At 43.7% G+C, this 26,605-nt stretch overlaps 1 protein-coding gene across 3 annotated transcripts in view; it reads right to left on the bottom strand.

Annotated features, from left to right (window-relative positions):
- ATP2A2 (ATPase sarcoplasmic/endoplasmic reticulum Ca2+ transporting 2) overlaps window positions 1-26,605 on the bottom strand; it is a 311,453-nt gene that overhangs the window by 93,514 nt on the left and 191,334 nt on the right. For all 3 annotated transcript variants that reach the window (XM_086943013.1, XM_086943012.1, XM_086943011.1), the window contains 5 exons: window positions 23,925-24,027; window positions 17,110-17,241; window positions 16,910-17,032; window positions 16,328-16,546; window positions 13,998-14,333 (listed from right to left, as the gene is read on the bottom strand). In XM_086943013.1, coding sequence (XP_086799139.1) covers window positions 13,998-14,333; window positions 16,328-16,546; window positions 16,910-17,032; window positions 17,110-17,241; window positions 23,925-24,027 — 913 coding nt within the window. The remainder of the gene's footprint in view (window positions 1-13,997; window positions 14,334-16,327; window positions 16,547-16,909; window positions 17,033-17,109; window positions 17,242-23,924; window positions 24,028-26,605) is intronic.

Here is a 26,605-nt window from a genome sequence, read left to right as displayed (position 1 = left end):
GCAAGTCTAAAAAATTATTAATTTTAGCTATTAAGGCCAATGACCGTCCGTTAATTAAATCTACGAGGACGTCATACAAAATCGCGATCTCAGAAGCCAAGAAAGGGTGTGAAGAGGACAAATGGGATGCCCTGAGAAGTGCCCTGAGGGCACGGGATATGAGGTCATTCTGGAGAGTTGTCAAGTTGGACAGCTCTGGCCCCAGATCATCTGTAGGCCCGAATTTATGAGAAGAGGTTTGGCGAGAATATTTTGAAACCCTTTATTCGAAGGAAGGAACCTCGATCGCTGTGTCTGTCAGCGGAAGGTTTTTATGTGGAGACCAAGCACTCCCCCGTTGCCGGGGAATGTAATTAAGTCCCTGACGCTATAAACATTACTAGTATAAGTCTAAATGAAATCAAGGGAGCATTAGCGAAAATAGCCCGGCAAAGTACCTGGGCTAGATAAAATTCCGGGAGACCGTTTCCGCAGTGAACCTTCTGTCTGGGCTCCATATTTTTGGGTTTTATTTAATGCAATTTTGCATGGCATGAAGATCCCCAACAGTTGGGCGGGAGCGGAAATAATTCCGATCTATAAAAAAGGCTCTCCACTCCTCCCAAATAAATTATAGGCCGATTAGCCTGATAGACATTTCACAAAAAGTTTTTGCGCGTGTGGTGTTGCTCAGGCTACAATCATGGATGGAAGATAAGAAGATTTTAACTCCCCTTCAGGCAGGGTTCAGGGAAAAACTGTCCACTGTGGACCAGATTCTTAGGCTTCAAATGTTGCACTGGAAGACCATGTGCTTGGAGGGTGGCAGCCTCCATTTAATATTTGTTGACCTACGGTCCGCCTTTGATCTGGTGCCTAGGGAAAAACTGTGGTCAGTTCTCCAGGAGATGGGGGTCCCTGTATATCTAATCCATCTTATTAAGCTGCTGCAAGAGGAAAACTTTGCGCAAATTAGGTTTGGCAAAGATGGGAAGCTTACTGCACCGATCCAGATCAAGCGTGGTGTACGCCAGGGTTGTGTGCTTGCCCCCACTCTTTAGCCTTTATATTAATGGTTTAATAGATTTTTTACTAGCAGAAAGAGACCTTGATGCCCCCAAATTAGCCTCCCGACCCATTCCGGCAATGATGTTTGCCGATGACACTATTAGTTTCTAAATCACCCATGGGGATTCAGAGGGTTCTCAATAAATTTGATGCATTCTGTTGTCAAAGAGGTCTTGAAATTAATCTACAGAAAACCAAATTTATGATCTTCAATAGTTATAAAAGTACAAGAGCTAACCCTACATTAAATGGAAAACCCCTCAAAAGAGTTCTTTCGATTATCCTGGTATAACAATTGCAGAGACTATGGACTGGGGGCTCAGATTAAAAAATCTTCATTAAAACTAGCGCAATCAGGTGGCATCATGAAGTTTTTTGTGAGACTAGTCAGAAACCATGGAGTCCGGCAATCGAAATTTATAAGGTTCAAGCCCGGGGAGGGGCGCTATATGGTGCGGAACTTTGGGGACACGTTAGCCAAGAAAATCTCACTCCGGTAGATAATAACTTCCTCAGACAGCTGCTTAAACTCCCACGGAGTACTCCACTTATTCCGCTACAATTAGATTTGGGCCTTATGGCAATTGCGGATGTAGTAAATCTGAAACCTTTATTGTACTGGCATCGTCTGTGGGTTACCCCAGAACTTTTATCTTACAGGGAGGAACTTTTGGAAATATTGAACCTAAGAGGGGCTGTTAAACTCCCATGGCTTGCCTATATCAATCACTGGCTAGTTAGATTGGGGTTGGGCGAGCTTTGGGACCATCCAGAGATCGCATGTTCTTCCCTATCAAGGAAATCACTGAAGGCCCACTTTGAGGAATACAACTTGACACAGCTCCATAGTTGTTCTCGAAATGGTAGACTAACTATGGCCTTTGTAGAAATTAAAGATTGGTATAAGTTTGAGCCGGTCTTAGATATAATTAAACCGACAGTGGCTAAAAGGCTTTACCTCCAGTTTAGGCACGGGACCCTCCCTCTCCGCAGTTTTACGCATAAGTGGGGGGATATGCAAGCTGATGAGTCAGTACTCCATGTGATGTTTAGCTGCCCTGGCTATCACAAGGATTTGTAGGAAGCTTGGAACCAGATGTTGCTCTGATGCCTTCAGGATACTGAAGTATGTTACTAGCATCCCGATAGTTTACTCTGTTGCAGGTTTCCTATTTTCAATGTGGTGTACACGTAGGACATACATAAAAGTACGATGAAAGGTGTTACATGGCTTTCCAGCTGGATAAGAAATAATTGTTCCCACCAACTTATATTAGGGAAAATGTCTATCAAGGTTATCTATGCTAGTTTTAAAATTAGGTCTTGTTTCTATTATGATCTATGCCTGCTGACGGCATTTTAGTTATGTTAGAGAATTAGGAATATAACTGTTGTATTACTACAATTTAATTATTCTTTCTTGATGTTGCCTTCGGTATAAAGAGGCTCTAGTCTTGGTTCTTATTCCTCCAAGATGGTATTATATAGGTCATCCTTTTTATGAAATTTGATCGGTACATGTTTGAAGGTGCAAAATGCGAATAAATAAATTACCTAAAGAGTATGAAATATTATGCACTGCCATGAATCACCCCATGTGAGTTTTACTCTTTATACTCTTCCACGTCAAAATGTAGTCTGATATGTAGGCTTTTTATGTTGTACAGAATTTTTTCACTAGTATACATGTGCCAACTGTGTTTACTGCTGCTTTTTTAATATTCCAAATTTAATTGTAATTGACTAATGCAGCACCTCTCTTTAATTGTATTTGCCAGCACTGTGATTGTACTTTTGAGGTCATGTTGACCGAAATAAAGTTTCTTTTGAATTGAAAAGATAAGGAGTTTTGTGAAGGGAAGTTTTTTTGTGGGTCAACCACCACAAAATTTTGTATACTGGCTTTCTTCACAACAAGATGAAGATACGGCCAGTGTAGCCTATTTATTTAGGCTGCATTGTTGCCTTTCTCTTAAGTGTATTTGCAGACCTTCCTGAAGAAAGGCAAACAAATATCCACTTAAGATGATATATCTAAACAAGTGCTCCGGGGTCCCAGCATGTGGGCTGTACTATTCATGTGCTTATGACTATACATGAAAATCCCCTACAAGTTTTATAAATGCCAGAATTTGTTGCTGTCTTAGACAGGTATCTACAGCTGCTATAATGGAATTCTCTTATGTGGATATAAATTTGGAATGATTACTTTAGATGGACAGAGAATCATAAGTGCTGTTGCAATAAGTTCACTGTATTGACAGTGTTCTGGCATTGCTTGAAGGAATTCCCCATCACCAGCCAATTGACTAGTTAGATTTTACAATTTAACGGCCATCTGATACACGCAGCCACCACTGCTGGGCATTTTGTAAATACTCTTGGAGATTACATTATGTCAAATGGAGAACCTCTGCACATGCTTTTCTCTGCAACAAAGTATTTGATATTTGGGATGCACCGAATGTGGCAACTGGTGCCCAAGGTCTAATGCCACAAGAACGTGCTGTTCTCCAAAACAAGCATCTCTCCCTGCAAAGTCATAATTTTAAACCTATGTCGTGAACAAAGTGGTCAAGAACTGTAAAGCCAATAGATAGGTCTCAAGGTTAGTTCTGCTTTTGGTATGAGGAAATATACCAAACACCACTGTATTTATTAGCACTTGCGGTATTTAATGTATTGCAGCCTATGTTAAAATCTTCGTAACTTTATCGAGGTTGGATTAGTAGGGTAGCTTCCAATATGCTTAATTTTTATGGCTTTGCATTTAGTGATAAATATATGAATTCTATAAAGAACCCACATTGTTGAGGTTATCCTTGACAACATTTCTCTGGATAGTATCTCAATTAGAGGCGGGGATGCATTATAAAATCGTATTGTATGTTGTGTGTATTTATAAAGCTCACTGCTAAGTATGTGGGGATCCTGTAGCTGTGTCATAGTGTCTAGCCATTCCAATTGCAAGGTTAGTTGAAAAGCTAAGTTTTTAACTTCCAGTGCAATTCAAGATGAAAGGAGGCTCGGCTGTGAAATGGAAAGTTGTCCCATACTTTAGGGCAATGTATGTGAAGCCCTGTCCTCCGGCTCCGTGTATGCGTGGAATGTGAGAGTAGTCCTGCCTGCGGGGTCTGGGTGATTGGTGGCAGGTGATGACTGTTCAGGTAAGAGGGGCCCAAATTGTGAGGGGCCCAAGTTGTGTGGTGCCTTAAACCTGTGTGAGAGAAGTTTGAATTGGGTGTGTTTGGGAGCCAGTGGAACTCCTGGAGGTTCAGTGTGATAACTGTGTGGGAGGCTGAGGAAAGGTCTGGCTGCCAAGTTTTGGATGGTCTGTAGTCTTCTGATGAATTTCTGGGGATACCGGTGTAGAGGATATTCAAATAGAACAATTTGCTGGTGAGAAGGGAGTGAGTAATGTTTTTCTGGTGTTGCTTGGAAGCCACTTAAAGATCTTCCACAGCATCTTTAATGTGTGGAAGCAAGATGCAGTCACTGGGTTGACTTGTGCAGTCATGTCCAGTTTACGGTCTATGATGATTCCGAGATGTGGAAAATGTAGCCTCTGCTTCTGACCTCTTCCTCAAAACGGCTATCTTTGCTGCAAACTGGACCTGGACTGCCAGCTTATTTACAAAGGCCAAAAATACAACTGGTCATCTTATCAATATTTCATCAAAGAAGTGTCAAAAGGTTACTGGGAGGGAAATATCAGCATTATTACCTAAAACAGAAAAACCAATACTAAAAACGAACGAATGATTTGAACTGAAAACACCAGCCAAGAACTTGGACACATAAAAACAGATGTCATTGTGGACAGTAGCTGTAAATATAACAACTGCAAAACTAAAAATAACAGTTAAACAGAATGCGGAACAATGTCATTCATTCACCCCAGTACAGAGATCTGGGCTTAAATGCATCGTTTTTTGCTTACCACACCACCCCAGTTCAGTGACTGGGGGTGAATGTTTTGCCATTGTGCAACACTCCGTCCATCATCTTGCGAGTTTTGCTGTTCACCCTATGTGGGAAGGGTATGCCCAGACGTGGGTCCCGTGCTCACTACGCCACTGGAGTCAAGCTATCGTGGCAGAAGACGGATGATAGCCAGAAACCAGTCCTAGGATGCTTGATTCCGGTCCAGGGAAGACATGGCTTGGCAGTTCGGGCTTGACGGTTCCCATGAGGCACAGGGTCAAGACTGATTTGCATATGTCCATGTCTGAACTGGGGTGGCTTGGTGAGCAAAAGAACAATAGATTAAACCCAGATCTGTGACTGGGGGTGAATGTTTTGCCATTGTGCAACATTCAGTCCATCATCTTGTGTGTTTTGCTGTAAATATAACAGCACAGGTCTAATCCATATCAAACTCGTGGATAACAAAAGGGGCATCCAAAATGTATGATGGGTATTGAATCTGGGGCAAGTGAGGACAACGCAAAACATATTGAGACCTTGCCAGATGCAGGGCGGTAAATCAGCCATTTTGAACCATACACCTTTTATAAACAGCAATTGATGAAATATGTCCTATCTAAAATAAGTCATTTATTTTATTTTGAAAGTTTTATATAGCGCGAACAAGATCTTTGCAGATATCAGAGCGCTTTACAAATACAGGGGGTAAGGAAACATGGGAGTGATTAACAAACAATTGAGCAAAGAATAGTTGTAGGTAAAAAATAAAAAGCAAAATAGGGTAGGTACATGGAGGAGCATAATTTACTAAAACCAATGATACAAATCGACAATCAGACAAACAATAGTGCAGATAGGTGTAGAGTCTCAAATAGATCCAAAGTACAAATTCTGGTAATTTAGTCATGAGGATAGCTTTTACTTCTTTTTTTAAAGAATGCAGAGGAGGAGATAAGTCTGGTTTCAGGAGGGAGTGAGTTCCAGATCCTGGGTGCCATTCCTGAGAAAGAGCGCTTATATGTTTTTTCCTTCCGGAATCTACGAGGTTTCAGGAGAAGATTCTTTGTGCTTCTAGTGGTTCTTGAGCCTCCAGATATTGTCAGTTTCTGAGTGAGGTAGCCGGGTGAGTTGTGGTGTACAGCTCTGTGCGTCATGCAGGCAATTTTCAGCTGAATTCTGGCTTCAAAAGGCAGCCAGTTCAGGGATTTTAAGTCAGGGGTAATATGAGAGTGTTTTTTGATCCAGTGATGAGTCTTGCTGCAGCGTTCAAAGAGGCTCTCAGGGGTGCAGTTGTAGATAGAGGGAGTCCGCAAAGAGCGACGCTACCGTAGTCTAAACGAGGAATGACTAGGGCTTGTACAGCAGTTTGGAAGTCCTTGGCTGGGAGGAAGGGTTTAAGTTTCCTCCGGGTATTGATTTGGAAATTAGCTCCCTTAGTTGCCTTGCTGATGTGCTGCTGCATGTTGAGATTGGTGTCATGTGTAATGCCTAAGGATTTTGCTGAGTCCACAATGGTAGGTTGTACATGGAGTGCAGTTAGGTGCTTAAGCCAAGTTTGAGTGGTGGAGATTTTCGCGGGAGGTGAGATCAGAAGGAACTCAGTTTTCAGAGCATTGAGTTTGAGGTGATTGTCGGCAAGCCATGATTGGGTGTTTGAGCGCTGAGTTCAGAAGTTTGATGTCTTTGGGGGATTGTAATTTGAGATATAGTTGGGTGTCGTCGGAGTACATGTGAAAGTGAACATTAGATGCTTGTAACAAGGTGGTAAGAGGTTCCATGACCAGATTGAACAATGTTGGGGATAAAGAAGATCCTTGTGGGACGCCTAATGTTACAGGCACTGGCGGGGACATCAGGTTGTTGCTCTTGAATTTCTGAGACCTGTTATGCAGAAAGGAGGTGAACCATTTGAGAACAGTCCCAGATAGACCCATTCTGGTGTTTAACAGCTCGAGTAAGTTCTCGTGTTTGACAGTGTCAAATGCTGAGGAGAGATCAAGAAGGATGAGGAGGCAGGTATCGTTTTGATCTAGGATTTGGAGTGCGTCATCAATTATGTGTGTCAGCAGTTTCAGTACTGTGCCCTGCTCGGAAGCCTGATTGATGAGGGTTGAGGAGGTCAAACAGATCAATGTGTTTTGTCAATTGGAGTTGTACACATTTTTCCAACAGTTTTGCAAGGGTGGGAATATTGGTAATAGGACGGTAATTGTTTAGGTCAGTAGGGTCCGCTGTTGGTTTCTTGAGTATAGGTGTAACTTGTCCAATTTTGAGTGAGTCGGGATGAGTCCTTGTTGAAGTGAACTGTTAATAATTTTGGTCCAGAGTGGGAGGAGTAATGGGATGAAGTCTTTTACAGCGTTGGTAGTAAGAGGGTCTGTGAGGTGATTAGAGGGTTTCAATGTGCTGAGCAGTTTAACAATTGTTTCTTCTGAGTAGGTGTCAAAGGATGACCATGCAGCATTGTTTTTTGGTTCAGTGGGTGTTATGCTGTGGGGGTTGGAGTAAAGGATTACGTTGTTGCGTAGATCGTTCCTTATGTTATCAGTCTTTAGATTAAAGTAAGCAGAGAAGTCTTCACAGGATGGTATATCGCCTATTGTGCTATGTGAATGTTGGGGTTGTTCCTTGGTTTGTGTTTTGATCAGTTCAAACAGTTTTCTTGGCCGGTTTTTTGCTTGATCGAGCTGAAGGCTGAAGTAATCTGATTTTGTGCGCTTGATTTTCCTGAAATAGGCGTTTCTCTTTTTCTTCAGAGTTTTAAGATGCAGTGCCGAAGGGGCTGATCTCCAGGTGCGCTCTGCCATTCCCATGGCTTGTCTGTCTTCGTTGAGTCTACCATCGTACCATGGGTTGGAGTTCTTAGTGGAGACTCTTTTCAATTGCAAGGGGGTGGCCTCATTGATTGAGGTCATAGAGTTGAGGTAGTGGTCGGTCAAAGATTGAACGTCAAGAGCGCCGGTAGGGGGAAGGAGGAGATTGCAGCTGTGGGAAGGTAAAGAATTTGGGTTGAGTTTCTTCAGGTCCCTTTTCCAGACCTTGGGTTTAGTGGCTTGAACCGGGTTAAGTTTAACTTTTTCATTAATGAAGAATGTGATAGTGGTGGTCTGACCAGTCACATGGTTGGATTGACCCAAGCTGGGTAGAGTTCTCTTTGGAGATGATAAGGTCAAGGATAGAGCCTTTATCGTGGGTCGGGCTGTTGCAGATTTGGGTGAGGTCAAGAGCATTGAGGTAGCTTTTGAGACTATTTACCACTGCGTCATTGTGATCGTTCCAATGGAGAGTGAAGTCACCAAGGAAAATTTGAGTGTTTTGCCATCCGGAATAGGTTGATATTGTGTCCATGAGTTGTTGGGTGAAGATGAGGTTGTTCCCAGGTGGGTGGTAGATGACCTGTAGAGAGCATACAGGTTTTTTCTCGCTGATGACATCGAGGCAGATTTATTCGCAGGAGGTAAGTGGGGGTGGGGGGGGCCTGGGGGGGGGGGTTCTAGTAACAGAGGTTGCTCCTATAATTACATGCAATTCCACCGCCTGTCTTTCTGGACCTGTCAAGTCTAATGATTAGGTAGTTGGGTGGAACTAGAATGATCAAGATTCAGTTAACCAGGTTTCAGTCAGAATGGTTAGATCAAGGTCCAGTGTTTTGATGAGGTCGGCGATGTCGGAGGTGTGTCTAGGGGCCGATCTGCAGTGGAGAAGTATGCATTTGAGCCTGGGGGTGTAGAGGGTGGTGGAGGGTTCTAGAGTGAGGGGGACTTTAAGGTCATTTGGGACGGAGCCTCTGTTGTTGATTTGTGTGGAGTGCCTAAGGGGGTTAGAGTGAATCGTAGGGATGGAGTGGTGTGTCGTGGCTAAGCGTTTTTGGGGAATTGGGTCATAGGATCGGAGGAGGGTGCATATGTCGTGGTCAGAGAGTGGATTGATGGTGCGTCGGGAGCGGTTGGTGGGATTGCGAGTGGGGATAGAGGTCCAGTGTGGGGAGTTGTGTGATAGGGTGAGTAGGATGGGTGGGGGATTTGTTAGGAGGGGGAGTGGTGAAGGGTAAGGGGTGTCTGGATTGTGTGAGGAGTAACTCTTTGAGGGTGTGAAGATCTTCTTTGACTTGGTGGAGGGTGGACATAATCATGTCTAGCGTGGGATTGGGAAAGGGGTTGGGGATGGGCACTAAAGGTGAGTAAGAGACTAGGTTACTGTAGTGGAGGGGAGTGGTGTTATTGCAGGGGTTGGTGATATTAGTGGGTGAGTTGTTCGGGAGGATAGGGAGGTTGGGGGGGGGGGGGGGGGAGGGTGTTGTTGAGTTAGGGAGGAGGTTAATGGTATAGGTGAGGGTGTTGGTGGTAGAAGGGGTAGGAAAGTTTGAGGAGAGTGGTGTGAGAGGATTAGTATGGGAGTTGGTGTTATTGGGCCGGGAATAAGTGGTAGGAGGGGGAGAGACGTTGAGGGATGAGTGTAGGCTGGGGGCTGCGGGGTGCAGGTGAGGTATTGAGGACAAAGTGGGGGGATAGGTTGAGGGGTGAGTGTGAACTAGGGGTGTCCATGATACAGGTGGAGTAGTGGGGACTGAGAATGGGGGGGGAGGGGGGGGGGGGGAAGTTGATGGATGATCGAGGGCTAGGGGTGGCGGGGATGCAGGTGAGGTAGTGGAGGCTGGGAATGGAGGGGGAGATGGGATGAGAGAAGGACCTGTTGTGGGGAGGGGAAGTGTAGTTAAGGGAGGTGGGGTGTTCTGAGCGTCTACTCGGAAGTGGGAGGGGAGGGTTATGTTGGGGTGTAGAGGGGGTGGGGGTGGGGGTGGGAGGATATAAGAGGAGTGTTCTACGCCTGTGATTGAGGTATGTGAGGTGACAGTAGCGGGTGGGTGATGGAGTAGGGTACTGGGGGGAAGGGGGAAGTGTGTGTTAGTGGTAGGAGGCGCTGTGGAGTCAAGGTTGTTAGGGTCGGAGGCCAGATGGATTTGAGTCTGAGGGTTGGAGATATAGTCTTTGAAAGTGGGGAACAGGTTGTCGAATAGGTCAAGATTCCTGTCTGGCGATTGAATTAATATAATGCCATTGTTGTAGATGGTGATGGTTGCTCTAGCTGGGAAGAGTTGGGATGGAGTGGTGGACAGTGTTAAGCCATGGGCGGATTTCCTGGTGGCTGAGATAGTAAGGTGAGAAGCGCTTTTCTCCATTGTGCTCTACGTGTAGTGTAAAAGATGATATCGGTGTTCTTAGCTCCATTGTTTAGTGAGAGGTAGGTGTCTACAAAGGGGGTTTCGGGGTGGGACTTCAGGAAATTGTTTTCAAAACGTTTGGCGTTTTTTTTTTAGAGAGTTCGGGGGAGGGGGGTAATTAATTTTATATGTGTGCTTGCCCGTGGGTTCCATGTTGGGAGTAGGTGTAAGTAGGTGTAGGAGGTTGTGTGGGTAGGTGTAGAAAAGGGCTATGGTAAGTGCGTGTAAGGTGGTTAGTATTAAAAGTGGGCATACAGGAGTAGAGGATGTGACTAGTTTAAAATGGCTGCTTCCTTAGGCATGGTAAAGTAAAGAGGATTGACTAGTCTAAGATGGCCGCCAAGTAGGGGAGATAGAGACAAGTCTTGTAGTCCTTTTTTGATGTCGATCTTTGAGGCCAGTTTCACTTTCTAATCCAGGACTGAGGAAGTCCAGTTCCTAGCTTGCTGAGTGGGGAGAGGGGAGTCCTATGTCTATTTTGAGGATCACAGTGCCAGGCAGAGTTATAAGCTTTGTGAGGGTTTGGTAGAAATGGAGGCTCTTTGTAGTTGCAGATTTATGACCCCAGCCATTTTGGGTAACATGTCTCATAGGGGTAAATTGATGATAAACTGAAATTAAAAGCGGAGCAGAAACAATACCTTGTCATAGTCCTGTACAACAGATGTGCTGGTGTTCTCTGCAGTTTATTACAATCGTCGTGGGAAACAACGTTGTGTGCAGTGTTTTCTGGGACGAACTGAGCGTCTGCTCACGACGATCTCAATAGCAGCAGGGGGGCCTTGTGCGTGAGCACCGCGATGAGAAGAGGACGATCGGGAACGGAAGCATGAGTCGAGGGCAGATCCGTGTCACACATGACAAGATAATCGGCAAGGCGGCGTGTAGCCGAGGTCCAAGACATCACCGTCGCCTCTGGGAGCAGGAGCCGCCGCGTAGCAACCGGCGGGGTGAGATAGACAGGGTGGGCACGTCGGGTCAAGAGCCCAGCCCGTTTCGATGGCTGCCGTCGTGTGTGGCTCAGGGACGCTCCGTGAGGCAATGCGGAGTGCCGTGCAACATACTGGGTAGCAGGTCGGGAGCCCAACAGATGCCGCAAGTAATCCGTGAACTGCCCAGTCTGAGATGGACAGGGGGGGCACGTCGGGTCATGTCACAAGTGGCAAGATAACTCATTTAAGCTAGAAATGGCCCTCTTGAGCCACTCTGTATTTTTTCTCATCAAAGGTTGCCAATTAAGGCAGAGTCTAATAAAACCCCTAGATAGATAAAATTATCCACCTTGCCTAAAACCGGACACTGCACCGAAAAACAAAATGTTGGTATTCTAAGGACCCAGCACCATGACATTTTCTTTCATTTATTTTTTATTTGTGTACAGTTCCAAGCTCTCCATAAAAAACATTTATAAAATCTAAAAGCCGATGGAGACTTCTGGCTGCAGGTGCAATCGGGACTACATCTGTGTACGAGAGAGCGTGGAGCAATCTCCCCTCTTGGGGTATCAAGACCTTTTTCAGAAAGCCCCCCTTCCAAACAATTACTTTAATGATAAAAAGAAAGGGTGCAAGGTTGCACCCTTGACTGACTTCGCCTTAGGTTAAAGTATTTAGTTCATTCTCTGTGGTTTCAGAATGTTACTGAGTCTGTAATACCATTATAGAGATGTTTCAGGAAGGCAACTAGCGCAGGTTCGACCCCCACGAACCCCACCTTTGCCCAGAGCTTCTCTCAGTTAACATGATCAAAGCAGAGAAGAGGTCCATGTAAGCATGGTGCAACAAACCTCTTAGAACTATTTGGTTATTAGGAGATCTAAATTGAGATTATGTTCCACAGTGCCCCTACTAGGTCTGAACTCGTACTAGATATCAGACCGGATGTTCTGCTCATCCACCAAAGGGTTAGTCTCTCCAGTCTGTCCCAGCGAAAATTAGCAGAAAGGGGATTGTGATCACTAAGGATGTGCCATGCCAATGAGAAGCTAATCAGAGGAAAATATTAAGCAGCTGAAACGAAAATGTAGTCAGTAAAAGACCCTGCACCAGAACCTTTATTGGGCAACACTGTGGCGATGGTTTTACAGTCTTCTTTGAGCTATATTTTATGTATTAAAATAAGTAAGCTTTGCTCCTTGTCAGCCACTGATGCATTTTGATGTCCAAGATGTTCCGAATGTTGCAAACTGGTTTATTTACCAACGAGTTAGTCGTTTGACTGCAAAGTTTAATCTGCCTGGTCAACTAGTCACAATTCTGTTAACTCTAATCCTTCATTTCAGCACCAACAAAAGAACTTTTGCCTAGAGACTCTACCTAAACTGAATATTGGGACTCCGTACTGAAGACATGAGGATGCCGGAATCCGCGGTCTGTGGCACAAAATAGCAAAGGCAAGATCACTAAAAGTTTGTCTGTTTACATTTTAAACAAGGAACAAAACACTTGTGTAGTGTGGTTGTAACAACACATTTTGCACACTCTATATAAACCTACTTGTAGGGAGCTATTCCAGTAAGACATCAATATTGCAAATCGATGTACAATGTCCATAGATTGTGTTTCATTGAGATATGTTCTAGAACATATATAACAAATAATTTTAGCTAGCTGGTGTAAGTACGGGGAAGCAGCAACGTGTTGAGACTAAATAAATTGTAGCTGTAAGATCCCAGTTTCACATGGAGACATTAATCTGTAAGGATTATAAATGAAACATTTAATTCATTGACGAACGTTGAGAAAGATAGTCACAGCATGATTACCTAATGAAAGCTATAACAAGAAGAAATGGAAAATAAAAGTTCAGGCTTTAGAAAGTCACAAGGATTAGAGAAGACGTGAGCCAAGAGACTTCGGAAGATTATAGACCCCCTCAACACCATTAGATGACTACAATTTGCAGCACTCTATTCGTTACCTAAAGAAAACTCTGAAGAAGTGGAATGTATCGCCACAAAACACGTATTTAGACTGAGTAGGACATCTGAGGATTGAATTCAAGTGAATGAAAAGAGTGTTTGTTTGGAATTATTTCAACTGTAGACTTTAATGTACCCAAGCCTTGTCACACTGACATGAAATAGAAACGAGACACTAAAATACTTAGATGTCAAATCTTTGAGAACAAAATCACAATGAAACACAATCTATGGACATTGCATGTCTATTTGCAATATCGATTTTTTGGGAATAGCTCCCTGAGAGTAGGTTTATATTGAATGTCTGGTTTGGCACCGGTCCAGTAGGTTGGAACTTAGTGCAGGGCCATTATTATGTTCGCCCAAACGTTCTGATATTGCACACTGAGTGAATCATTCGATGCAAACTTTCAACAACAACCAAGCCAGGCCCTAAAAATCTTTCTTTTAAAGACAATTCTCTCCATAACCAAAGCCACACAAAACAACTGATTAACTCTAACATCTGGAAACCCGCATTTTCTACACTGTGGACCCAAATGTGCTCTCCCAAATACTGATGTGGTTAAAGAATACCTGACTGATGAAAAAGTAATCTTCCTCATCATAACTTTAGTTTTTCTCATAATTTCCAAACACATCAAGTAATAATACATTTAAAGGAAGGGGTCATGCACTGAGAAATTGTTTGCAGTCATGAAGGGGTAGAGGCAGCATGTCTGATCACTGCCCAAAAGTAAAAACAGCATATGATTCTAGAATAGGCTCGTACACCAAAATAAACTATTCAGAATGAATTTTCATATCTTGAACAGTACAAGCAGACATATTATATTACTTGGCAATCAAGCAATTTAAGAATAGGCATTTAAAGCAACATACCATAGCCGTGATTTCATCGAAGGACTGCAAAAACTCAACAATCTTCGACTTGTGGGAAGGCTCCACACGGGCAAAGCAGCGGGCATTCATGCAGGCATCTCTCTGGGCAGGTAGAGAAAGCTCATCAAATTCACGACCAGTGAAAGCTTTGTCCGAGACATCTTCATCTTCCCGAAAGATACCTATCCGACGACAAATGGCAACTGCCGTTCCCTTATTGTCTCCAGTAATCATGATGACTCTAATTCCAGCTTGCCTACACATTTTCACCGATATTGCTACTTCTGTTCTAGGAGGGTCCAGCATTCCAACACAACCTACAAATGTTAAATTGGTCTGAAAAGAGAAAAGCAGTAGTCGTTTTTAGACAGTATCAGAAGGTTATAAGCTTCTAGTTTAAGACATTTAGTGCTATTCAGATATTTGATGGTAAGGGGCATTTGAATTATGGCTAAGCTCTTTTTCTTTTTTAAACAAATGCAGCTTTAAAGAAAAAAAAAAAAAGGAAGACTCGTATCTTGGAAGGAGTAAAGAAATCTTTGCCAGATATTTCATATCAGTTTGTCCAATAGCCTCATCTTGAAGTGCTGTAACAGATCATAAAAATATGATCAGATGTAGGCCAACGGCTAGAGCAGTCTACCTCTAAACTGGGGAACTGGGTTAGAGTATCAGCAAGGGACGCTAAACATCATGCGATTCTGGGAAAATCATTTCATCTCCCCATGCCTATTAAAATTAATGTGTTTGTAATGCAACTGGTGCTTATGTAAAGCACTTTGATACCTTTGGGGCAAGTTTGCGGTATATAAAACTTTGGAGAAATAAAATGAATATATAACAAGGGAAAAAACATTTGCTATGTCTGAAGACATAGCATGCTGTGGAGAAGCGTGACTCAATGGTTAGAGCGGCAGACCCTGATGCAGAGGTCTGGCCGGGGACCAGGGTTCAATTCCCGCCTCGGCGGCTCTTGGACTCAATCTCCCCGGACCTGATAATTCTCGCCTCGGTGCCTAGTCTAATCATGGGTCCCACTCGGACTCTGGGCATTAGCTTGCTTAATCTCCACAACAGCCCCAGCAGCGCTTGGATGCCTGGCTTCACCTTGGGGGTGCCCAGGAGTGGACATCACAGGAAAGCCAAGACGGGTTCCACAGCAGTATGAATACAGCGCTACGAGACCTCTGGGTAGAAGGTGCCATATAAATACAAACACATTTACATTTTACATTTACAAGACCATACCTACACCTGAGCCCCTTCTTCACTGGATCCAAAGACAGGCTCACAATAACCTGCCACTTACAAAGGTTAATTGCATCTTTATTGCATGTATATAGTTACATTAATAAGTGCATAAACAGAGCTAAACTGAAAGTCACTACTCTATGAGAAGTCCCCTTTAAAACCACATGAATAAGAGCAAGCTAATGACCATCTGATGTCACTGGTTTGTGATGATGGTCCTGGCCAGAGTATAGCCTTTATCTGTGAAAATATTCAAACATCAGAGACTTCTTTGGAGGGAAGCTAATAGACTTGCAAATCCATCAATACCAAGTTAATTCAATTTACACTATCCAACATTCTCAAAGGATGTGGGTAATAAAACTAGGAGACCTCAAACCGTAGCCACAAAGTAGTATAAACATCTTTTGAGAGTGTTACATATCTATGATTGTTGAAAAATATGGCTACTTTTACATTACCTTCTAACTTATTCTGGGATTCACGGCGCTGTACTCCATTAAATCTTTTGCATGCAGCAACGTTTCATGCATGCAGAAAAGTTTCATACATTTAACTTCTAATAACACATTAGGTATGGGTTTTTCCCTTCTATTTTGTAATAGCACGTTGGCTTGCTAAAGTAGATTTTTCATGTTTGTAGGGTTGAGAACTAGTTTACAATAGATCTGTGAATATCCACAAACCACTTTACTCCCTCAATAGTTCACAACACTGTCAGTTTTTTCGCAGTCATAAGCGCAATTTGAAAATTCAACTAGTCTCGATTCTGTTAATTCTAATCCTTTGGTTTCAACGAAACCTGGCAATCTTACACAAAGAAAGTACACTGTGCTAGAGTAGCACGTGCAGATCAAAATTAGAGCTACAAAGCAATATTTTTACTCAAATGTTGCAGCAGCACACATTTTGGAACTATAGTGCAAAATAATGAAAAGGCATGTTTCCAAACATTACTTTCACCACTAAAGTACACACACAAGACGTTTAGATAGAAAGTAACAGTGTTATTTACAGTTTAAACTCTATGCTTCCCATAATTGTAATCTAACAAGACAAACGACTGCAAATAAACTCACCTCATAAGTAACAAAATTGGCAGAATCTATAAGATTCATATCTTCCTTCCTTGGTGGATTGTCATGAGTTGCCAGAGCCAAGCATCGGAGGGTATCCCTTCCGGTGCCCCACTCTCTGATAACAGACAGTATTTTCTGTTTAATTCCAGGAGTTAAAGGCACTTTAGTGCTGCCGACGCGAACATGTGTACATCTATCAATGACACCTTCTGGAGCACCCTACACACACAAAAAAAAATATATATATATATCAATGTCGTCCTGCAGCAGGTAAAGGTGGAATTTAAATGAAAAACCTAATTATAAAGTAAAAACGGACATCCAGAGCCACTGGATGTGGTTATTTTCAGTATAATGCAGCACTGTTGATCATACTCTAGCCCAAGCTTTAGGTACCATTTCGACCGACTTACTTGCATCATCCAATACTTTACCAAATTGTTACCCTCAACTCCTAAAACTAAAAAAAAGTATTAATAAGGCGCAAGGCAACGTTTAAGGGACAGTCCAATCTAACTTGAGAATATTCGTAATATTTCACATTAAAGCATAAAATACATAGCATTTTTTTTATTTACTTGCCTTAACAAACATCTTGCTCATGTTGGTACGAGTTGGTTTATTTGGGGTGCAGTATACAGACATGGATTTTCGGTCTCTTGAAAATTCCAACGTGAATTCTTTCTTCATCAACTGTTTGATGACCTGTAAACACCACAGAAGTTAGCACTTTAGGTTTTGCTTCAAACACAGAAAGCTCCCTAAAATATCCAGTCACTTACCGAATTGCAGGCATTAGCCCGCTCAATTCTGGAAAGCCCTTTAAGATCTGTGTCAAATACATTCATTTTCTCTACCAAACAGGTGAGTGCGGTCTCCGTCGCTTCACCGACCTTCTCATAAACCCCTTTAGCCTTAATTACAAAGGAAGAGAAAAAAATTGTCAATTACATAGTTCATTTCTGAAGAAAAGCAAAACATCTAGATAAACCTATCCACTATCCACTAGAGCAAAAAGAAAGGTGTTCCTGAAATGTGTAACGTAACTGATTCTATGTAAAGTGCCTTGTAAAGGGGCAGCTGAAATTCCAGGAGCCTAGTCCCGACAGCTCGACTACTTCGGAGGGCTGGAAGTGGTCCCCCGCTACACGGCGGAGGAGGGCACTGGACATCGAATGCTGTCTTATGTAAAGCGCTCTGATAACCTAATCGGTTCAAGATCCTGAAATGTGCAACGTAACTGATTCTATGTAAACTGCTGTGATAACATGTAACGGAACTGGTGCTATGTAAAGCGCTCTGATAACCTAATCGGTTCAAGTTCGCGCTATAGAAAACTCTAAAATAAATAAATAAATCTAAAGGTTTCCTACAGGCATGGACGAAAGAAAGCCACGATGCCAAAGGTCATGTTATGAAATGCACTGCTGCACCCAATGTCCACCTGAATCGATTTTTAGTGAGTATCAAAGGTCGAGAATGAAAATGAGAACTCTGATAGCTCCAAAAAAAGAAGTCCCCAATATGAGAGTTAAAAAAAATTGCATGCATAATCCTTAACTAATTGAAACTCATGTATAGCAAGAAAATGATGCCCATCTTTCAAGGTAATCCGGGGGGATTCATTTTAGTAGGAAACCGTCTTGACAAAGCATGAAAATATAATGTACTGTACAATACTATAGACAATGCAGGAGTACTAAAACATAAAAAAACGTTCCAAGGAAAAATATATAATGCACAGCGTACAGATTCTACAAATGAAAGAATGCATTCTGCATTTCAGAGAGGATATAATTGCGTGCAGCATTATAAATAACTTCGCACTATCCAATAGTGCACAATTGTAACATGACTAACATTAAAAATGTAACAATTAAATACAGTATGTGGTGCAATTTGCATTTATTTTCTTAGTGCTTACTACCATTATGTTACTAGAATGCATGCTTCATTTGGGTACGCATTATGTGATTGTTGGCGTTTAGTTGTGTGAGGTTAGTTAGGTGGGTATTATACAGAACATAGTCCAAATATAATTTCTATGAGTACATTTTTTTTGGATACATTTATTAAAGTTTGATACAAAAGAAACACATTGGCAAAAAGACATATCGTTTAGAGAAAATAAGCCTCCCACCCTCCCCCCGTCATTGGAGTCATCACATTCAATAATCACAGTAAGGTAAAAAACAGATCATGGAGAACAACCGCAGGGCGGAGTAATACCGTTCACGGTGGCAACAGGCCGAACCATTTGCCCCACACTTTATTGAACAGTTCAGGACAGCCCGAGCCTCGAAGAGAGACTCTTCTTGCACCCCACACCATTCCACTCCCCTCCTCCACCTCCGCAGCCTTGGCGCCTCGGCCTGTGAACAATGAGCCGCAATGTCTCTTAGCAACCGCTAGAGCCGTGCCCAGGAAGCATTTGTCGGCCCGGGAGCCATCTAATCCATCAAACACCCCCAACAGCAAGTGTCTTGGGTCATGGGGAACCAGCCAACCCAGGGCCTGCGTCTATTCACGCTCCACCCCCTCCCAGAACCGGCCCAGGGCCGGGCAGAACCACACCATGTGATAGAAGTCCGCCGGGGCGCCGGAGCAGCGGGCACAGCTTGGGGAGAATCGGAGGCCCGCACAGAATAGGCGCGCCGGTGTGAGGTAGGCCACATGTAAGTAATAGAGCTGGACCAGGCGCAGTTTGGAAGACTTAGTAAGGGTTTTAGGTGACAGAAGGGCATCGCACCAGTCCGCATCATCCAGAGGACCCACCCACCCCACCCATTTCTCCCCAAGCCGATCCAGGGATGCGGGGCAGTTTACCAGAGCCCCGTATATACGGGACACCACTCCCCTCCCCAGGCTGACCATCATGACCTGAGCCTCTAGAGGACTAAACTCCGGGAGGGAGGTGGGGACGGGGAGGTGTGTGCGGAGGGCATGACTGAGTTGTAGATATTTATAGAATTGGGAGTGTAGGAGAGTATGATTATGTTTGAGTTCAGAGAAGGAGCGCATGTGATCCCCCACCCATACATCACCATTATCCCCACCAGATCCCAACGGCGGAAGCCCTCCAAGGAGGAGACTTCGGTCAACCAGTTACCATGCCAGAGAGGCGTCTGTCTGGTTAGCTTCCTGTCCCACCCCACCAGGCGAAGGGCTGCGCGCCATGCCACAAACACCGACCGGGTGATTGGGGACAGAGTCTGTGGCACTGGTGAGCCGTAAAGGAGGCCCAGAATGTGTGTGAAGTCTAGGGCTACAAGTTCCACCTGGTAGGCTGGATCGGACCAGCCACCCGCAAACCAGTCGTGGATCACTATGAGTTTGGTGGCTAGATAATAGAAGTGAAGGTTAGTGACTCCCATACCACCATCGAAGGGGGGTATAAGGCAATGGGACAGGGAGATCCGTGATCTCCCCCCTCCCCCCCCTCACAGAAGCGAATGAGTGCGCCGTCCAGTTCCTGGAACCAGCTAGTAGGCAGGGGGACCGAGGTTATGAGTAAGTTTTAAAGTATATAACACGAGCATTCTTGATTCATATGTTATTGTGAGAAAACTGCTATTAAGGTACGATAATGGAAAAGTGGAAAGGAAAATACAACTGAAAACAGTGTGCATTTTAAGATTTCCTCCATGAGGGTCTAAAAACAAAACGAGCTTGCATCACATTTTTAAAGTCTAGTTTGTTAGCGGTACAGAATGTCGGAATGTGGACTCTATAAATATCAGATGGCTATGGCAAAGCATTCTTTCGCGGCTAACAGTATGAGTGAGTGAGATAGCTGTGTAGGAATACAAAGGCCCCTGGGACAAGTGAGTTTTACATTTTTTCCTAAACTTCAGTCATTCCAAGTAGTGCTCGCTCTGGATGACGTTTTGTACAGCATATAAACAGACTTATTTTACAGATTATTCAGAGATTGGCAAGATTTTTTTTAAATATTTGTAATGGAATTGTTTTAAATGCTTTGGTTGATTGGGAGCGACCACCATGGTCCAGTGTTTTTTTAGGTCGAGCCTATTATATATAATAATAATAATAATAATAATAATAATAATAATAATAATAATAATAATAATAATAATAATAATAATAGGTCGAGCCTAGCCCAGCGCGTATGTGCTGTTCTAGAAGAGGGCCTCTTGAATTCACTTCAGACTACCCAGAAACTTCTCCGTGTGGGTCGGACTCCTCCCACACATTCCATTGGCCTTTGCAAGTGGCTTTAAAAAATGAAAGCACGCAATTGGACAAAGGCGGGTGCATGTCCCACCTTTTCCGTAAATGTTCACTCCCAAGGCCTACTGCTGTCGGGAGCAAGCAGCAACGCGCAGGGTGCCATCTGTTTTGTATCAGGTTACAAATTAGCTTGGTTGCTTTCACTTTTGCGGCCGCGCTCGTTTTTCTTCTCTCCTGCTCTTTTCATCGCCTTTCATCTTTGTAGCCTTCTCATAGATTGGCCGAGGGTGGTTAAGGCCATTATCGCGCACCACAGTCTGCAGTTTTGAGTTTTATGTACATATTTCGGTAATGCCTGGCAGTGCGCCTTAAAGCCAGAGTGTATGTTCTCTCCCCGAGTTTATTGGACTGGTTTAAGTACCGTGCTGAAAACATTTATATTTTTTCATATCTATTTTACAGAAAATAAATAAAAATAATGTAAGCACACCTAGCACCGCAGCAGATCCCGGGGGTTATCACACAAGCAAGCGCACTGCTGAAACAGCAGGGCCACACGGGTAGCAAGACAACCTCAGCTTTCGCAAGGATGGCCGGGCAGGGGCTGTGCTGGCCGGTTAACGAGTGCTTGGGGAGACGTCTCATTCCATGGACGAGCAAGGCCTTCTGCAGCTCCGTGAACCACTGGCATAATTTCACCCGCATCATCACACACAGGCCCCTCGCGCCCGGGAGCAGCCAAAGGGCCGCGGGCTTCTGCAAAAGGGCTTTGGAGGGGTTAGGAAGCACACATCTGCTAAGCGTTTCGGTAAGTGCAGAGTTCTGTAATTCATTGCCCTCTTGGCGCTAGCGGGCAGATTGTTGCATTCAGTTTCAGGGGGATTTCCGATAGAAGGGTATCTGGTATGCGTGTATCAGAGAGGGGTGCCAGGGAGCTTCTTTGTGGGTTTTATTTTTGCTCCGAGTGGCTTTTAGGGGAGGAAGAGTTCCAGACCATTTATTTCCTGTTTGGTGTATCAGTGTTGCCAATTGTGGGAATCGTAGATCTTTGTGTGGGTGAGAGGTATCAGGTTATTTCCTACAGTAAAATATCACATCACATCCAGTACTCTATAGTAGAGATGTTTATATTCATTCCCTCTCCCTCCCCCTCTCGCTCTCTCTAGTAACTGTCATATTCCCTTTGTGACACGGTAGGGGGGGTATATGAATTTAAGGGAAGCTTCACACACTCTTGCTTTCCTCTATACTATTACTGTTACATTACATTGAGGGTGCGGTGCACACCAAGTACCTTGGCACAGTTATTTTCAGAATTTGGAAGTTTGCCATCTTGTACCATGAGATAAAGCATTCCCATATACAAGCAGGGAAGCAGTTACCCCATTGTAGTCCATTTTTAAAACTGACCCGTGAATGAATGTAGCCGATGCTCTGAGCTGCCCTGCTGAAGGCTGTCAGTCGCCTCCTTGGTGCCATGTAGACACCGGCGTGCCCTTGGCGTGCCAAAAGCAACTGGCTAAGAAATAGTGTTTATGGTTGGCCGAGCAGTGGCGGATGGCTTGATGCCAAGGAGGAAATCATCTAAAGGAGGCGTTTGACGTGTGTGATAAAGGGTTGGTGGAACGGTGAACTCATCCAAGGCTTTGAAGGGAGATAGAAAGAGGCCAATGTCCTATACCCTGTCGGAGCAGCTGCTGAACCTCTTTTCACGCTAAACAGCTTTGCTTTGTTGCTTCCCTTTCTTTCCAGGAATGTTGAGGGACCTCTAGAGTCTAAGCCAGGGTCCAACTTTTAACTTCCTCTTAAACCAGATAGGGCTGGTTTAAAGGGGCTGTAAAATGGGGACAATCCTCAGCCCGCTGATTCACAAGAGACTCTACAGGCTCTCCTCAGCCAATTAACACCTTAAGCAAGTCCTTCTTGATTAGAAGGCACAGAGCTTCTCTAATCTCAATGAAAACCTAACAACGGCAGGTTTATATGAAATATGAAACTTTGCGCTATTCCGCTATATAAAAGTTAATTTTGCTTGTGAAGTTGCATTTTGGCCTCAGTTATTTTAAAACAATCACTTTTACTCGTATCTTCAAAAACACTTATGGTAATATTGTTTTTGATGGGGTCGTTGAGTTATTCATAAAAATACTTGACGCTTTTTCTTATAACTTTTCAACATGCTGCACAACAGGCACACTACTCTACAACATAGCTTAAATACACAGGCAAAGTCAATAGCTCTGACTAAACACCTAAAAGATCCAAAAGGCAAGACCTATTGGCTATGCTAATGCTTGATTTTAATGGGCTGAGGAGAAGACAGGCCCTTGTCATCGGACTGGGCCAGGGAGGAACACATTATGCAGGCACAGATCACTTCCCCAAATCAAGATTAAAGTGAGAGCCTGATCAAAATCGTATTCTTAAGCAAAGGGGTGAGGGTAACTTTCTATTTTAATTTGTATTCAAATAATGCTATAGTGAATGCCAGCATGTTCACAATTTGCTTGTCCTAAAGGAAAGGCTAGAATGATCATACTTTCAGAAATTATTCAAGCTTAAGGAGATGGCGGAGGTGTCAGCTAACTCCTAGTCCACTAAGAACAGGTTGGCTCACAGACTCCCTCAACTAGAAGCCATCCACCGAGCTCCACCATTTGAACCCAGAGCCTCTAGCAGATTAGTTTAAAGGAACCAAAACTAGGTTCAACGGTAGCAGGATAATTAAGCCACAAGGTTAGGTTATTCGTGACCAGTTAAACTTCCCATGTGTTGGATAGCTGAAAGGACAAGAACATGTTAACAGTAGAAAAGCACGATCACAAATAACCACAGAAGGCATACTTGGGTGATGTTAGGGCTGTCTTGGACATTACCTGTGGCATACGCAGACTGGTGGTAGGGGGTTCAAAGTGTGGATGAGGGCTTTATCCAATGAGGTGGCATGAGGGTGGTTGGGTAAGAAGACTAGTATCACAGCAGGTTCCTTGACCTTCCACAAAACTGCTCAGATGCTTTTTTGGAAAGGTTTAAGTGCTGAATCATACTCACCACCAGGGTATTAGAGTTCATGCTTCAGTCCAAGTAAACTAGAACTGGTGAAAACACCACACAGGCAAGACTGTGGTAGCAGTCTCAACTACCTAATTAAAGGCTGTATTCCAAAGGTGGATCAGAAAGTTTCAACTGTTAACCTCTTAAGTGCTGCGTCGGGGCATTGGCCGACGGCAGCACTACCTCCCCAGTGCTGCGCACGTCCATTGGACGTCCATTCAGCACTAGTTCCAATGGACAGCGCAGCACTGGGGAGGGATATTTGCGCCGCATCTAAGGTGTTAATACCTACAATAACAATCATACAACACATGCAGCTTATAATCAGAACTGTCTGCTTTAAGAAACTTACCTCATTGAAATCCAAAGAAGAATCATTGCAAAGTGCACAGACTGTAGCCAATTCTACAAGACCATCATACTGATGACATTTCACCAGTTTGTCGTCTTTGTGTCTACAAAATAAAGGTGAAATGAACAACTTTACCAAGTGATACTTCAAGTACCTATAATCACCCGATTAAATTAATTGCAGCGTATCCTTAAAATACAAAAATGAACCCTTTTGAGGTGTACACAACATGGCAACAAATAAACGCTAAATCGTGCTCCGTTGTAGTGTTTTAGCTTAATTCTGCACTCACGATCCTGCCGTGCAATTACTTTAACATGGAAGACTAACTCCATTGTCGAGGTAATGCCTAGTTGTGCTAATGGTTACAGGGCCGTTAAACTATCAGCCTAACAACAACTATCATTAGTATTCTGTAGAAAGTCACCTCAGGAAAAGACCACACCCGCCCTTCCATGGCATGTTTCCGAGTAGAGTATCAAGATAGCAGACATTCCAAGACAACTTGTTTTGTGAAATCACTCCTGCGTTTAGTGCTGCAAATGCAGTGAAAACTGAGAACCAGACCAAAAGCTCTGGAATCCAGCCAACAGGGGACTATTTGCCAAATTCTCTTGTGCTGGAGCATTTTTTTTTTTTTTTAAACATTTTTAATGTTTCAGACCACATTCTCATAGTTGATTAATGAAGCTAATATGTACCCTGCCAAACTTCAGTGTAGCATTTTCACAAATAAGAAAGTTACTTGCAGTAATACGCTTTCTGGAGGATTCTCCACCAGCAGGTTCTCCACAATTCGAAAATCCCCTGGCACAACACTGATCCATGAGACAGGTGGCGCGATGCAATTCCATGTTGACTTTCTTCAGTCAAGGAAGTAAAGATAGAGCTGTATATAAAGACCACCCCTGTGCAAACATTCTTTCTTGCCTCGGTCTATGCACTCTGAGCCCAACAACTATCAAAGGTACCACAGTGTAAATCTCGAGTTAGGGACTTTTTAGATGGGGAAAAAATAATTTTAAAGAACGAGGAGGCAGGACGGCAGTGAGGAATCTTCAGTTATTTAGAATAACACCACAAAGAACGTTACCAAAAGGTAAGTAACTTGTTCTTCTGAAGGACACTTCTAACGCAGACTCTTCACATTTTGAATTGATACCAAAGCTGTACCTACTAAGGTAGTCAGTGGGATAGTTCAGATTAAAAAGTCCTGCAGGACCAAATAGCAAACCTCCTTTCCCATTGGGACCTGGCTGTCGTAATGCTTCATAAACGTATGCACTGATGCCCACGTCGCAGTCTCATATCTATAACAGGCACTCTACATAGCCAAGCCCATGGCAAAGCCTTGACCCTAGTACAATGGGATTTCAGTCCTACTGGAAGCACCTTAATGGGCAAACATTTAGCAGATCTTAAAGTAGGACTTTTCTGAACCACCTTACCTTTGTTTGCCCCATAGAACCCTACACAGTTCATTCATCCAGTGGTCTTGGGTGCGATTGATATCAAAACTCAAGATTCTCTTTTTCTGGGGGTGGTGTTACAGTACTGTATTGAGTGCCACATCAGGCCACAAATTTGTCCATGCATCTGGCATAGACTACTTTGTGGAGGGATGCCTGGCGGGAAAGGTGACATCCACAACTTTGGGAGAGAGATTGAATGAAGTCAACTGCCAGCCACTCCTCAATCACCAAGCCTGTGAGTGGTGACTATGCAGGCCCAAATGCAGAAATATACCCTGCTGCAGCAACAGAAGATCCTCCTGAAGTGGTAGTCTTATCAGAGGAAAGACACTCATGCCTAGATATTCTGGGTACCATACTCTTGTGGCCCAATCTGGAGCCACTAAGATAATCAGGGCCCAGTCATTCCTTATCCTCATATCTTAAGGCAGGAGAAGCAGAGGCTGAAATGCTTACAGGAGTCCCGTGATTCACTGTAGCCGTAATGCCTCCTAAAAAGAGAGCAGTCTTTGAACCTCTAGTGTGCAAATGTTTTGACATTGTCAGTTCGATGGTGGTCAAAGGATTTAGATAGTGTTGTTTCCCATTGGTGGAAAATGCCCTGTGCCACCTCAGGATGTAGCTGCCATCTGACCTGCCAGGAGCCACCCACTGGCGTTCAAAAATCCTGCAAGGCGATTCATGACCAGGGAAATGTCCTGACGCTCCAGAGATAGAGCGCCATGGCAAAGGATCCAGGACTCCACCTCATCCTGCCTGTAGCAGTACCACATGGCAGTGGTGTTAGCCATGAGAATGTGAATAAGCCTCTCCTTGACAGACGGTAAGATGGCTTTCAGCGCCAGGACAATGGACCGCAAATCCAATAGGTTAGTGTGGAGTCCAGTTTCCATCAGAGACCTTATGTCAAACCAGTTCTAGATGACATCCAAAAGGCCCAGAATCATCAGAGCCACTTTCCCCGGGACCCAGTACAGAGGCAGAAAACTGGTACCCTCAACCTCCAAAGATAGGCAGCAACCACAGCTATCACTTTTGTGAACATCAGATGAGTACTGGTGAGGCCAAAGGGGTGTATGGCAAGCTAAAAACAAGCTCTTGGACTACATTCAACAGCAGGTAAGGTCTATGGGATTTTAGAATGGGCACATGAAAATATGCATCCTGCAAGTCCGGGGAAATCATCCAGTCCCCAGGATCCAGGGCAGA

This window comes from Lissotriton vulgaris, chromosome 11 (genome assembly GCF_964263255.1).
Source record: "Lissotriton vulgaris chromosome 11, aLisVul1.2, whole genome shotgun sequence".
NCBI classification, from domain to species: Eukaryota; Metazoa; Chordata; class Amphibia; order Caudata; family Salamandridae; genus Lissotriton; species Lissotriton vulgaris.
The sequence above is the reverse complement of the archived record's forward strand: the minus strand, read 5'-3'. Positions and strand labels throughout refer to the sequence as shown.